Source organism: Heterodontus francisci, chromosome 41, assembly GCF_036365525.1.
Source record: "Heterodontus francisci isolate sHetFra1 chromosome 41, sHetFra1.hap1, whole genome shotgun sequence".
NCBI lineage: Eukaryota > Metazoa > Chordata > Chondrichthyes > Heterodontiformes > Heterodontidae > Heterodontus > Heterodontus francisci.
Genome location: NC_090411.1, coordinates 31,423,148 through 31,437,700, shown reverse-complemented (window position 1 = coordinate 31,437,700; position 14,553 = coordinate 31,423,148). Strand labels below are relative to the sequence as shown.

Here is a 14,553-nt window from a genome sequence, read left to right as displayed (position 1 = left end):
TCCAGTCTCCGTCTATTTCAACAAAGGTTGTCGACTTATTTAATTAAAAGTAGTGAGGGGAACAGAGGCAGCCAGTTTTCTCCACTGCAGTGTTTGATTGGTGCGTAGTCCCCCATGGCCATTTTAACACCCATCCCCCACCCCACCACACTGAGACCCGCTGAGCAGGCTGGGTTAATGTTGCACTTTCAGATTTCCTTTGCCTTTTGATCTGTTATTCTCAATCTTTTCCCTTCGTCAGGTCATGTGTTTGCACTCAATGGCCTTGCACTGAGGAGGGGAGGAGGGGTTGTTATGGTGACCTGACGCTCTTCATTCTCCCACCAAGCCCTTGTCTCCCAGTTCATACTTATCACAAACAGCAAATTCAGCGTGAGTCACAATGAGTTAGCATGGCTGGACTGGAATTGGGCAAAGTACATACAATAGGTCAAAGACTGCCCCGCACGGTCTCTGTCTCTTGTATTAGAACTAATTTGACTTAATTGAATTTGTTCTGAATTTACAAACTACAATATTGTTGGACATCTATCAAGAGACCTCAAAAATTAGTTTAAAACATTCACTCCCTTCACCACCGACGCACAGTGGCAGCAGTGTGTACCATCTACAAGATGCACTTCAGCAACTCACCAACACTCCTTTGACAGCACCTTCCAAACCCACGACCTCTACCACTTAGAAGGACAAGGGCAGCAGACGCTTGGGAACACCTCCACCTGCAAGTTCCCCTCCAAGTCACACACCATCCTGACTTGGAACTGTATCGACGTTCCTTCACTGTCGCTGGGTCAAAATGCTGGAACTCCCTTCCTAGCAACACAGTGGGTGTACCTACCTCACATGGACTGCAGCGGTTCGAGAAGGCAGCTCACCACCACCTTCTCGAGGGTAATTAGGGGTGGGCAATAAATGCTGGCCAAGCCAGCGAGGCCCAGATCCTAAGGATGAATTTTTAAAAAGTTAGTCCCTGTGCAATGTCTCTGGGGTACGCAGGCTTCGGGTCCAGCTGAAGGCCTAAAAGTATTGGAGAAACACATTGGCAATATGCCATCTCTACCTGGTCAGTTTAGCATCAGTGACACCTGGTACTTTCCAGGTCCGGCTGTACACAAAGCCCACATGCCCAGGTCTGGACCCCACTAAACTCAGCAACAATAACTTGCATTTGTATAGCACCTTTAACAGAGTGCAACATCCCGAGGCGCTTCACAGGAGCGTCATCAAACAAAATTTCACACCAAGCCACAAAGGGAGATAATAGGGCAGGAGACCAAAAGCTTGGTTAGAGACTTAGGTTTTGAGGAGTGTCTTAAGGGAGGAAAGCGAGGTAGAGAGGTGGAGAGCTTTAGGGAGGGAATTCCAGAGCTCAGGGCCAGGCAGCTGAAGGCACGGCTGCCAATAGTGGAGTGATAAAAAATCGGGGAGCTCAAGAGGCCAGAATTAGAGGAGCGCAGAGGATTTTAGGGCTGGGGGGAGGTTGCAGAGATAGAGAAGGGTGAGTTCATAGAGGAATTTGAACACAAGGAGAAGGATTTTAAAATCGAGGCCTTGCTGGACAGGGAGTACAGGGGGGCGGGGGGGGTGTTGATGGGCAAAGGGAACTTGGTGTGAGTTAGGATATGGGCAGCAGGGTTTTAGATGAGCTCAAGTTTGCAGGGAGTGGTGCGCGGGAGCGGTGGGGGGAGGGGTGCGGATAGGAGGTGGCTCACAGTAAAAGCAACAAGTGCTGGGACACAGGTGAGGAATGGCCACCTGGGGTGAAGGGTCAGAGGGCAGCTGGTGCCTGGAGGAATGAGTCAACGCCCTGAGGAGATAAGAAAACATTTGCAGTCTGCGTGAACTGTTGAGGCGTTTATCTGGGTGCCATTTACATTTCCAATCAGCACACAGTCAGACTGCTCCTTAATCTGCTCATTGTTGGTGAGAGACAGGAGGTCAGTGATGGCTTCAGGCTTGTGTGGGCCGAAGTCTGATCCAAAGGAAGGTGTGAAGTATCTGAGAGGGAAATCTTTGCCCATCGGAGACGGGGAGACTGTCCAGTGTCTGCAACTCAGTGAAATGGACTTGCTTCATTCGCAATGGAGTTTAAAACTAGACTAACAAGGTTAGTGTTGGTGATAACAAGGTTTTGGTCCTCACAGGCAAAAGTAATCTTCCTTGCTAGGGTTGGCAACTCTAAATTGGACGTATCGCTGGAGGTTTCATCACATGACCCCATTTCCTCACCACCCTCCCCTCCCCTCCCCCTCCCCCGTTTGGACCAGTCTGCTTTTCCAGGTCCAATTTTTTTTTAATGATGAGTATGAATAAAGAAAAGACATTTAAATGTCTTCAATCCCACACAAACATATCTTGGATCTTAGCGGGCCTCCGAAATGCCCTCTAAACGAGCCACTCGGTTGTATCAAACAGCTGTAAAGAATATCACAGCCGTGCAAGGTAGTCTTCCATCGCCAGCGACTCAGGGGATGAGCAATAAATACCAGCCTTGCCAGTGATGCCCACACCCCAACATTCTCAATGATGCAGGCGGGAGACACTGACTCAGTTCAAATGTCAGACCAGGAGTGTGTCATGTGTTCAAATCCAGATCTTCGCCCCACTCCTTCATCCAATCAGCATTAAAATGACAAAGCTGCAGGTTCTGAGTTCACTCAACTCAGGACAGGGGCTAACAATTAGCCTCAGTACCCCTGGGCTAGAGAGAGAGTAGATTTACCAGAATGATACCTGGACTCCAAGAGTTAAATTACGAGGAAAGGTGGTATTCGCCGGAATTTAGAGGGTTAAGGGTGATTTGGTTGAAGTTTTCAATATATTTAGGGGAACGGAGAGGTAGATAGAGTGAAATGATTTCCACTGGGTGAGGAGTTCAGAACTGGGGGCAGAGTGTAAAATTAGAGCCAGACCTTTCAGGAGTGAAATTAAGAAATAGATCTGCACACGAAGGGTGGTAGAAGTTTGGAACTCTCTTCCACACAGAGCAATCGATGCTGGATCAATTGTTAATTTTAAATCTGAGATTGATAGATTTTTGTTAACCAAAGGTATTAATGGTTATGGGGCAAAGGCGCGGATATGGAGTTAGGTCACAGGTCAGCTGTGATGTCAATGAATGGTGGAACAGGCACAAGGGGCCAAATGGCCTCCTCCTGTTCCAATCTTCCGATCATCACTCAGAGTTCCTGCTGCTGATCACATTCCTGCCTGTTTGAAGGTAAGAGTGTATGTGTGAGAGAGTCTGTCTGTGTGTGTTTGTGTGCTTGTGAGTCTGTGTGTGTGTGTGAGGGAGGGAGAGTCTGTGTGTGTCAGTCTGTGAGTGTATGTCGCTGTATGTGTGAGTCTGTGTGTGTATGTGTGTGTGTCTGGAGCCTCCCCCTCCCCCACCCAATCTCTGGGCTCACATTAAATGAGCCATTGGGTGGTGGGGGTGAGTGAAAGACGTCAGTCCTCCCTGTTGAGGAGGGTCCGTGGGGTTGGAGCGTTTCAGCGAGATGTCCCCACCGTCAGGGGAGGAAAGCGGCGACAGAGATTTTAAAAAAACACTCCCGAAATGAGAGCTCTTTAAATAAATATCTGTCAGATGAACAGCTGAGAAAAAATGACTGAGTAACAGAGTGTGTGGAGGTGGGGGGAGGGGAGAGGGCATCGACACGAGGCAGCGAACCAAATCCTCGGGATTTCAGTGACTGATGTTCGGGCCCATTCATCACAAGGTGCAGTGTGTAGTTATTTCATGTAATTGGACAGTGTGAGTGACCCACACAACCCGCCCTCCCCAGAGTGTCCAGGGCCAGAGGGCGGGGCTTCATGCGTGTGTGTGGCTCTGTGTATATAAATGAGGGGCTGAGTCAAGGGCTCGGAAGATTACTCGCTAACGTTTGAACGGACATGGAAGCCGAGGGCATGGTGCTGTGCACTGGGTCACAGAGGGTGTGCAGTGCACAGCCAGACCCTTGCCTGCTACAAGAACGTGTTCTAACCAAGTTACTGGAGACGGAAGAGAGATATCTGCCAAACAGGAGGCCCCTTTCATCAATACAGCTAGAGATTGAGCCCCACATGAGGAGCAGACTGGCCGGTTGGATGTTGGAGGTCAGTATTGACTGAGTGAGGGGAGTCGAATATCGGGGCTAAATAGGATTAAATTACGAGGACAGGTTACCAGAAGATCAGTTCATGATTGAATTAAGGTGCTTAAAATGATAAAGGGTTTGATGGGGAAGAGGAGAGAAAGTTTCCTCTGACAGTGGGGTGGGGGGGGGGGGGGGGGGGGTGGAGTCCAGAACAAGGGGGCATAACCTTAAAATTCGAGCCAGGCCGTTCGGGGTGATGTCAGGAAGCACTTCACACACAAAGGGGAGTGGAAATTTGGAACTCTCTTCCCCCAAAAAGCTGTTGAGGCTCCGGGGTGGGGGGGTGGGGGGGGGGGGGGTGAATTGGAAATTTCAAAACTGAAATTAACAGACTTTTGTGAGTTAAGGATATTAAAGGTTACAAACCAAGGCAGGTAGATGGAGTTAAGACATAGATCAGCCATGATTACATTGAATTGCAGAACAGGCTGTAGGGGCTGAATGGGGAAAGGGCAGTTTGCTCAGTCACTGTATAATTGGGAGGGTGACATTTCCCAGTCTCTCCCACCTCCTCTCCCTGAAGGTGTGGATTCCCGGGTGGGGAGGGAGGGAGGGGTTGGGACTCGTCGGCTACTTTGCTGCAGCATCTGTTCACGTGCAAATCTAGACGGTGAGTGCTCCCTGGCTATTTGACCACAGGAGGCATCACAGTCCAGCTAACTACTGTTCTACCCTCCCCCTTTCCTCTTGGTTCTCCACACCAAGTGAAATTCCGACAGGACTTTTCGCAGGACTTTAGACGTACTTTATAATGAATAAATTTCAAATTCAAACAGTACAATATCCCGGCATTAATCACTTCAGATGGATGAGAAAACGTGGTTTAAAAAAAACAGGAATGAATGATCTGATGAATCATTCACACTGCAAGCAAACGAAGTTACTAATTTGCCCAACAATGTGAACATCATCAAGTGCCATGTGCAGGTTTGTGATTTTTCAGATAGCTATCAAATAGAATTAACTGTGACTCACTGGGCAGCAGTCTCACCCTCTGTCAGAAGGTGGTGGGTTCGAATCCCAGTCCAGAGACCAAAATGCAGACTGACCTCCAGTGCAGCGCTGAAGGAGAGCTGCACAGTTGGAGGTGACATCTTTCAGATGTGACAATAAACAAAGGCTCTCGCTTGCTCTCATGGGTGGATACATAAGATCCCACGGCTGCTATTTTGAAGAAGAGCAGGGGAGTCCTCCCCAGTGTTTTGCCCAATATTTATCCCTCAACCAACATCAGTTAACGATGGGCTGAAGGGCCTGTTTCTGTGCTGTACAACGCTAAAACAAATCTGGTCATTATTGCGGCTCGTGGGATCTTGCTGTGCACAGATCGGCTGCAGCGTTTCCTACATTGCAACAGTTGACTGTAAAGCGCATTGAGATGTCCAGAGGTTGTAAAAGGCACTATATAAATGCAAATCTTTTACAGCATGGAAGGAGGCCATTCTGTCCATTTTGCTCCTGCTAGCTCTTTGAAAAAGTTTTCCAATTAGTTCCTCTTTCCCCGTAGCCCTGAAAAGTTTCTTTTCAAGTATTTATCCAGTTCCCCCCATTAGTTAGAAAAATATTGGAGAAGATTAAGCAGATAAAGTCTGTTGAACGTGGCGGCAGGGTTAGAGGCGGGAGATCTTGTGAAGAAATCTCCAAGAATCTGTCCAACTTGAATTGGCAATCGCTACGTCTTGCTCTCGTTGTAAAATGTCCCATTCAGCTAAATCTGGGCATGCGAACTGGGAGATTCAGTGCCACACCGTGTTCAAGCAGAGCTGGCCAATGGCACCCTCTGTTGGTCACTCTGAAATTCAAATTGAAACAGCAAAGCCTCAGGCTTTGGGGAAACTTCCCTTTCGGGCAAAGGTTCTCAAACTGGGGCCCGCAGACTCCTGGGGGTCCGTGACGCAGGGCTGGCCTTATAGGTGGGCGACTGCCCAGGGCGCTCTGCTCAAGAGTAAGTGCTGGCCATAGGGGCAATCTGTTCCCCACCCTGTGCTCCATCGCTACCCCTGGTCTGCCCAGTGCTTTCTCTGTGCTCTGCCCCCCCTCAGGTTCCTGCTACCCCCTCCCACAACCCTAGGCTCATGTTCCCCCCCCCCCCCCCACCCCAGACTCCTGCTCCCCCCGCACAGGCTCCTGCTCCCCGCCCCCACCCGGGCTCCTGCTCCTCCCCCCGTGATCCTACCCCCAGGATTAATCTCCACTTGGAGAGGCAGGGATTAATCAGGGATAGTCAGCAAGGCTTTGTCAGGGGGAGATCGTGTCTAACTAACTTGATTGAATTTTTCGAGGAGGTGACTAGATGTGTAGATGAGGGTAAAGCAGTTGGTGTAGTCTACATGGACTTCAGTAAGTCTTTTGATAAGGTTCCGCATGGGAGATTGGTCAAGAAGGTAAGAGCCCATGGGATCCAGGGCAATTTGGGAAATTGGATCCAAAATTGGCTTAGTGGCAGGAGACAGAAGGTGATGGTCGAGGGTTGTTTTTGCGAGTGGAAGCCTGTGACCAGTGGTGTACCACAGGGATTGGTGCTGGGACCCTTGCTGTTTGTAGCGTACATTAATGATTTAGACATGAATATAGGAGATATGATCAGTAAGCTCGCAGATGATACGAAAATGCGTGATGTTGTAAATAGTGAGGAGGAAAGCCTTAGATTACAGGACGATATGGATGGGCTGGTAAGATGGGCGGAGCACTGGCAAATGGAATTTAATCCTGAGAAGTGTGAGGTGAACTAACAATGCAAGGGAATATACAATGCAGGGTAGGACCCTAGGAAGTACAGAGGGTCAGAGGGACCTTGGTGTACTTGTCCATAGATTACTGAAGGCAGCAGCACAGGTAGATAAGGTGGTTAGGAAGGTATATGGGATACTTGCCTTTATTAGCCGAGGCTGCGAATCTAAGAGCAGGGAGGTTATGATGGAGCTGTATAAAATGCTAGTTAGGCCACAGCTGGAGTATTGTGTACAGTTCTGGGCACCACACTATAGGAAGGATGTGATTGCACTGGAGAGGGTGCAGAGGAGATTCACCAGGATGTTGCCTGGGCTGGAGCATTTCAGCTATGAAGAGAGACTGGATAGGGTAGGGTTATTTTCCTTGGAGCAGAGAAGGCTGAGGAGGGACATGATTGAGGTGTACAAGATTATGAGGGGCATTGATAGATTAGATAGGAGGAAACTTTTTCCCTTAGCGGACGGATCAATAACCAGGGGCATAGATTTAAGGTAAGGGGCAGGAGGTTTAGAGGGTGGTTGGAATCTGGAACGCACTGCCTGAAGAGGTGGTAGAGGCAGGAACCATCACAACATTTAAGAAGTTTTTAGATGAGCACTTGAAACGCCATAGCATACAAAGCTACGAGCCATGTGCTGGAAAATGGGATTAGAATAGATAGGTGCTTGATGGCCGGCACAGACATGATGGGCCGAAGGGCCTGTTTCTGTGCTGTATAACTCTATGACTCCCCCTCTCCCCTGGGCGCCTGCCAAGTACGGACAGACTGCCCAGTGGGAAGCAGTCACATGGATATCTGGAAGTAAATACCTGTTTTCCTGAAAGCATTATTAAAACATTCTTTACATGCAGCACTTTCATATTATGAGTATTACACAGTATAGTTTAGATGGGGTGGGGGGGAAGTCTGTGATGGCTAATCCATTTCAAAAGGGTCCTTCAACCAAAAAACGTTGCGAGCCCCTGCTTTAGGGAGAGAGTTCCCGATTTCCACCACCCGTGGTGTAAAAGGTCTTCCCTCATCTCACTGCTGAACAGCCAAACTTGAGTTTGAAAGTTATGCCCCCTCGTTCTGAAAGCAGCCCCCATTCCCAACCCCTCACCCCTCACTCAGCAGAGGAAATAGTTTCTCTCTCTCTACCCTATTGAATCCTATTTTAAGCATCACAATTAGATCACCCCTCAATTTACTTATACTCAGGGGAATAGTGAGCCTAGGTGATGCAGCCTGTCCTCATAGTTTAATCCTTTTAAACCCCTGGTAGTGTTTTGAATGACTAGTGTATTTGAGGTGAGTGGGGAGAGAAGACGCAATCCTCACCCCATCCCTATCTCTGTAACCTCCTCATCCCTCCCGTCCTCCGAGATCTCTGAGCTCCTCCAATTCTGACCTTGAGCCCCGATTTTAATCGCTGCCCCATTGGCTGCCTGGGCCCCTGAGCTCTGGAATTCCTTCCCTAAACCACTCCGCCTCTCTTTCCTCTCCTTTAAGTCGTTCCTTAAAACTGACCTCCGGCCAACGTCTGTCCTAATATCACGAAAGCAAAATACTGCGGATGCTGGAGATCTGAAATAAAACCAGGAAGTGCTGGAAATACTCAGCAGGTCTGGCAGCATCTGTGGAGAGAGAAGCAGAGTTAACGTTTCAGGTCAGTGACCTTTCATCAGAACCGGCAAAGGTTAGGCCTTGAGCAAGTGAAAAGGGGAGAGGGCGGAAGAAGAACAAAAAGGAAGTGTGTGTCCTAATATCTCATGTGGCTCACTGTCAAATTTTGTTTAACGCTCCTGTGAAGCACCTTGGGAAGCTTTGCTACAATAAAGGCACTATATAAATATAATTGTTGGTGATTAACTCTACGTGACTTGTGTCTCTCGAACCACAGGTTTGTGAAGAGGAAAGCTGTGAGAAGGAGGTGTTCCCTCTGGCGATGAATTACCTGGACCGCTTTCTATCAGTGATGCCATTGGAGAAATCGAGGTTGCAGTTGCTGGGCTCCGCTTGTCTGTTCCTGGCCTCAAAACTCAGGGAAACTCTCCCGCTTTCGGTGGAGACCCTGTGCGCCTACACTGCCCACTCGTCCAGGCCGGAGGAGCTGAGGGTAATTCACTTGGGGTATTTCTTTAGTGGCAGCTGGTTCAATTCCCAAGTCTGCGACGGACTGCGCTGGGCCCAAAGCCCCCTCCTGACCTGTGAGAACCGTGGGGGCACCTTCACTGCCCCGACTGCTTTGTGAAGTCTGCCAGCCTCACCAGCGAGGCCCACATCCCGGGAATTCATAAATAAAACTGCCGATCGCAGACAGGGGAGTAGTGGGGAGAGGGAGGGAGGGGGCTTCTACAATCAGCATTATAACCCCTGAGCTATTGTGTGTCTGTGGGGGTAAATGGGGGAGGGTGTGAAAGAGGAATAATTAGAGAATGATACAGAAGGAGGCCATTCGGCCCATCGTGCCTGTGCTGGCTCTTTGAAAGAGCAATCCAATTGGTCCCCCTCCCCCATTCTCTCCCCATCGCTCTGCAAATAATAATTATTCAAATATTTATTATCCAATTCCCTTTTGAAAGTTACTATTGAACCTGCTTCCACTGTCCTTTCAGGCAGCGCGTTCCAAATCACAACAACTTACTACGTTAAAAAAAAGACTCGTCTCCCCTCTGATTCCTTGGCCAATTCTCGTGTCCTCTGGTCACGGACTCTCCTGCCAATGGAAACTGTTTGCAGAGAATTACAAAGTAGTGCCAGCACAGAAACTGGTCATTCAGCCCAGCTGGTACATGTTGGCGTTTACGCACACAACAAGCCTACTCCCACTTGCTTCATCTCCCCGTATCCTCTCCCCCTCATGTACCGATCTGGCTTCCCGTAAATGCATCTACGTTTTTCACCTCAACCACCCCATGTCGTAGCAAGTTCCACATTCTAACCACTATCGGTAAAGAGGTTTCTCCTTATTTACTCTATCAAAACCCCTCATAATTTTGAACGCCTCTATTAAATAACCCTTAATCTTCCCAGCTCTAAGGAGAGCGATTCCAGTTTCTCCAGATAACTGATGTCCCTCATGCCTTGCATCATTTTGGAATATCTCTGCACTCTCTCTAAGGCCTTGACATCCTTCCTAAAGTGCAATGTGCAGAACACTCCAGCCGAGACACACACCCATTCACAAATACAGATACACAGACAGACACACACCCGTTCACAAATACAGACACACAGACAGACACACACCCATTCACAAATACAGACACACACCCATTCACAAATACAGACACACAGACAGACACACACCCGTTCACAAATACAGACACACAGACAGACACACACCCATTCACAAATACAGACACACAGACAGACACACACCCGTTCACAAATACAGACACACAGACAGACACACACCCATTCACAAATACAGACACACACCCATTCACAAATACAGACACACAGACAGACACACACCCGTTCACAAATACAGACACACAGACAGACACACACCCATTCACAAATACACACACAGACAGACACACACCCATTCACAAATACAGACACGCAGACACACACCCATTCACAAATACAGACACACAGACATATACACACCCATTCACAAATACAGACACGTGTACATTTCTACCAGGAGTCACTGGACTGTGATCAGGCCTATCTGCCCCTCCCTAACCTGCAGATTGGAGGCACCTAATCCAACTCCAGCCCCCCACTGCCTGAGATCTGCTGACTCTACACAGAACAGGGGGAGAGTCAAACCTGGGAATCGATGAAGGGGGACTGAGGGGGTCGAAGGGATTGAACCTCAGGTCTGGGAAGACCCCCAGCTGTGACATTGCTGGACTCTGCCAGTTGTGCGTTGCAAGGTTTCATTCTCCGTCTCTCTCTCTCTGTCTCTCTGCAGACAATGGAGCTGCTGCTGTTGAACAAACTGAAGTGGGACATTGCAGCCCCGACAGCCCTGGAGTTTGTGGAGCATTTAATAAGAGCCACGGGCCTGCCAAGGGTCAAAGAGCAAGTTGTCCGAAAGCACACGGAGACATTCATCGCACTCTGTACAATAGGTACCCGAGTAAATCCCTGTTGAGGCCAAGGACCCGGCCCATCACCTTTGCATAGCCCGGGCTGGTTGGAGGGTTCAGACAGAATCAAAAACCAAACAACCTCAGAATCTTCACCTGTAAATAACTCTGGATTTGACCTGTAATCGTGAGTGATTCTCGGGTGATGGGCAGGAAGAGGCGGGGCTTTGAAAAAGGGTGCAAAGCGACTAATTCTGGGGTTCTTTTTCAGATTATGAATTTGTTTCGTACCCACCGTCCATGATCGGCGCCGCCAGTCTTGCCGCCGCGGTGACTGGCCTCCATCTTGGGCACCACGGGCTGTCCCTCGCTAACCGGGAGCTCACCGACCGCCTCGCGAACTCCATCCGCTGCGATCCCGTAAGTACAGCCACCAAACGCAATGCCTGTATCACAGGGCTAATCGCCATCGACCTCTGACCTCTGCAGTTGGCGATCCGTTGTGCTAGATTCCCCCGCTCTTTATGCTGTTCCTTTCCGGCTTGTCCTTCCTTATCTATTACCATTCCCTGGCCTCGGTGTCTTCATTCGTAAATCAATTCTATTCCCTCTTTCGTGCCGTACATCTCCTTCCCTTCCCCTCCACCCTCTGCAACTCTTTAACACGATATAAAAACAGGGACGTAAGAAATAGAAGCAATAAGTCATGGCTCATCTACCTAACCTCCACTTTCCCACCCTATTCCCATATCCCTTAATTCCCCTAGCGTCCAAAATACTCAATGACGGAGCCTCCGCAGCTCTCTGAGGTAGAGAATTCCAAAGATTCACAACCCTCTGAGTGAAGAAATTTCTCCTCATCTCGGTCCTAAATGACCGAACACCTTATCCTGAGATTTTCACCCTGTGTGTTCCACACTCTCCAGGCACAGGTAACAGCCTCTCAGTATCGGCCCTGTCAAAGTCCCCTTAACGACTTCATATGTTTCAATGAGATCACCTTACTTCCCAAGGTTTGAAACGCTGCTCCCAGATCCGGAGGTTTTTCCAGTATCTCTCACACTCCTGGAAAGACAGAGTTAAATGAGGTTCTCTTTACCACCCACCCCCCCCCCCCAACTCCCCAATCTCCCAATCTCTGCCCTCCCACTCCAGGGACCTGAACCCATCTGAGCTGTCTGTCCCTAGTGCCAGTGCTGAGGGAGTGCTGCACTGCCGTTGGTGCCATCTTTCAGATGCGACGTTAAACCCAGGGCCCCATCTACCCTCAGGCGGGTGTAAAACACCCCGTGGCCACTAGTCGAAGAGCAGCTTGGGAGTTCTCCCAGCATCCTGGGCCAATATTTACCCTTCAACCAACATCACAAAAACAGATGATCTGCTCATTAGGGCATTGCTGTTTGTGGGATCTTGCTGTGCACAGATTGCCTGCCACATTACAACAGCGACTACACTTCAAAATTGGCTGTGAAGCGTTTGCGACGTCTTAAGGTTGCGAAAGGCGCTATAGAAATGCAAGTTCTTTCACTGATCAACGTATAAAATAATAACTAAGTCAAGACTTGTAGAGAATTAGCTTTGAGGCAATGAGAGTGAGGAAGTCGAAGACCAACTCCAATCTGTGCTCCTCTCTGTTGTTGCCAGGAATGCTTACGAGCCTGTCAGGAGCAGGTGGAGATCGCTCTACAGGCCCGGCTACGGCAAGCACAGCGGGACACTCTACCGCAGCACGTGAAGTCTGAAGAGCTGGAACGTTCTAGAACACCGACGGACATCCAGGATGTAAGCTTGTGACAGCAATCAGAGGCTAAGGGAGCTCCAGAGGTGGAACTGCCTTGAAGAGAGAGCTGGCTTTCCACGCTATTCTTTCCGACTGGGTGGGGAGCGGCTCTGAGGGAACCAATGGGTCTGGGGTTAGTGTGACAGATGGGGCAAGACTGCGGGGGTCCGGAGATGAGGGTGGCTGGAGAGGAATTAACTGAGGGACAAGGACTGAGGCCACCTGATGGGGATGGGCTGGGACAGAACTGTAAATGGGGACAGAGAGACTGGGCTGTGCAGAACAGGAGGAGGCCATTCAGCCCCTCAAGCCTTCTCCGCCATTCAGTTAGACCAGGGCTGATCTGTACCTCAGCTCCCTATACCTTGATACCCTCACCTCGCAAAAATTTATCAATTGGCCCCGGCGGTGTGCACAGCCTTTTTTGGAGACAGGAGCTTCTGTACTCTGCTCCCCTTCACTCTTGAACAACCTCGCTCTTAATTTTGAGATTAACCCCCATTGTTCTTAATTCCCGCACCAGAAGAAATAGGGTAGATATTGAGAAACTATCAAATCCTTTTACCTCAATCAGATCACCCCTCAATTTCCTAAACTCAAGCAAATTCAAACCAAACTAATGCAACCAGTCTTCATAATTAAACATTCCGAGCCCCAGTATCATTCCGGTGAATCTGAGCTGCAGCCCCTCCAAAGCCAATATATCCTTCCTGAGGTGTGGTGCCTTTAAGACTGAACACTGGTGTCTGATCAAAGCTGTGCACATGGGGAGTTGATGATGGAGAACATGACCATAGGATTAGGGCTGAGCTGGAATAGACACGACTGCCTCAAAGACCATCTCCAGGTTTCTTCCCTGTGGAACATGGCTCTTTGACCCACCGCTTGTCCAAGGAACGGCCTCATTATAATCTCTCTGCCTCATAGGGGCGTCTCTTCGTTCCCAAACCACCTGCCCTACTGCCTTGCCTTCAGCTAAGCCAGACATTCGCTCAAATCCGGCATCCACGGGTAGGGAGTCCGATCAAATCTGGACCGTGAGGGCATGCACTTGCCATTGGCCAAATCGTCAGCCAATCCCAGTGGCCATCACACCCACCTGCCCATGAACTAGTGGCAGTGGGCGGGGCCTAAAGCAGGAAGTCAGGATGCTTCACATCTGTGGGACAGGTAGCAGCTGTCAATCATCCTTTAGGTCGCCGTGGAAACTATTAAGTGGCTCCTTCAACTATTTCATTATTTAACTATTTATTTTCGATTGTTTTAATTTTACAAAGTCTGTATTTAATTTAATGATAATTATGTCCATTGTTGCAATAAAGTTAATTGATTCCATTTGTCGAATGTCTACCAAACTCTCCGAGCTTCTCCATTCTTACCCGAAGTCGGTCAGTTCCCTCTCCACCCCTTGCTGAAGGTGCTGGCTTCCCCGCTAGCTGACCTCTTGCTCCCTCTCATCCTATACAAGCTTTAGCTTTGGTGGTGTCAGACTATTCAACTTTGGGGGGCATCGCAGAAGAGTCCCGTTCCTGTCTGCACCTCACATGCAATGTTCCAGCAAAAGGATCACCAGCTGGGAGATGATTCCATTAGCTTGGATAGACACCCAGGGCCCTAGTAGAGCTGAAGCCTGGATAATCTTAAATTATCTTCATAATCAAACCTGGTCTGCGTGGGTCAATCCCAAGTCCTAGCAATCCCCAAAGAGCCAGAAATATTAACTCCAAATGATAAGGAATAGCATGCACAACCACAACCTATTGTTTGATGCACTCAAAACAAATTCCAGGCTGACACTCCCAGTCTGCTACCAAGGGAGTGCTGCACTGTCAGAGGTGCCGTCTTTCTGATGGGATGTTAAACCTCTGAGGTGGA

At 49.1% G+C, this 14,553-nt stretch overlaps 1 protein-coding gene across 1 annotated transcript; it reads left to right on the top strand.

The window, feature by feature from the left end:
• The first annotated feature begins 3,837 nt into the window (after window positions 1-3,837).
• Window positions 3,838-13,988, top strand: LOC137353673 (G1/S-specific cyclin-D1-like). Its single transcript, XM_068020033.1, has 5 exons — window positions 3,838-4,098; window positions 8,756-8,971; window positions 10,781-10,940; window positions 11,170-11,318; window positions 12,543-13,988. Exons 1-5 carry the CDS (start codon window positions 3,895-3,897, stop codon window positions 12,690-12,692), a joined length of 879 nt encoding a protein of 292 aa, XP_067876134.1. The 5' UTR covers window positions 3,838-3,894; the 3' UTR covers window positions 12,693-13,988.
• Window positions 13,989-14,553: the final 565 nt, after the last annotated feature.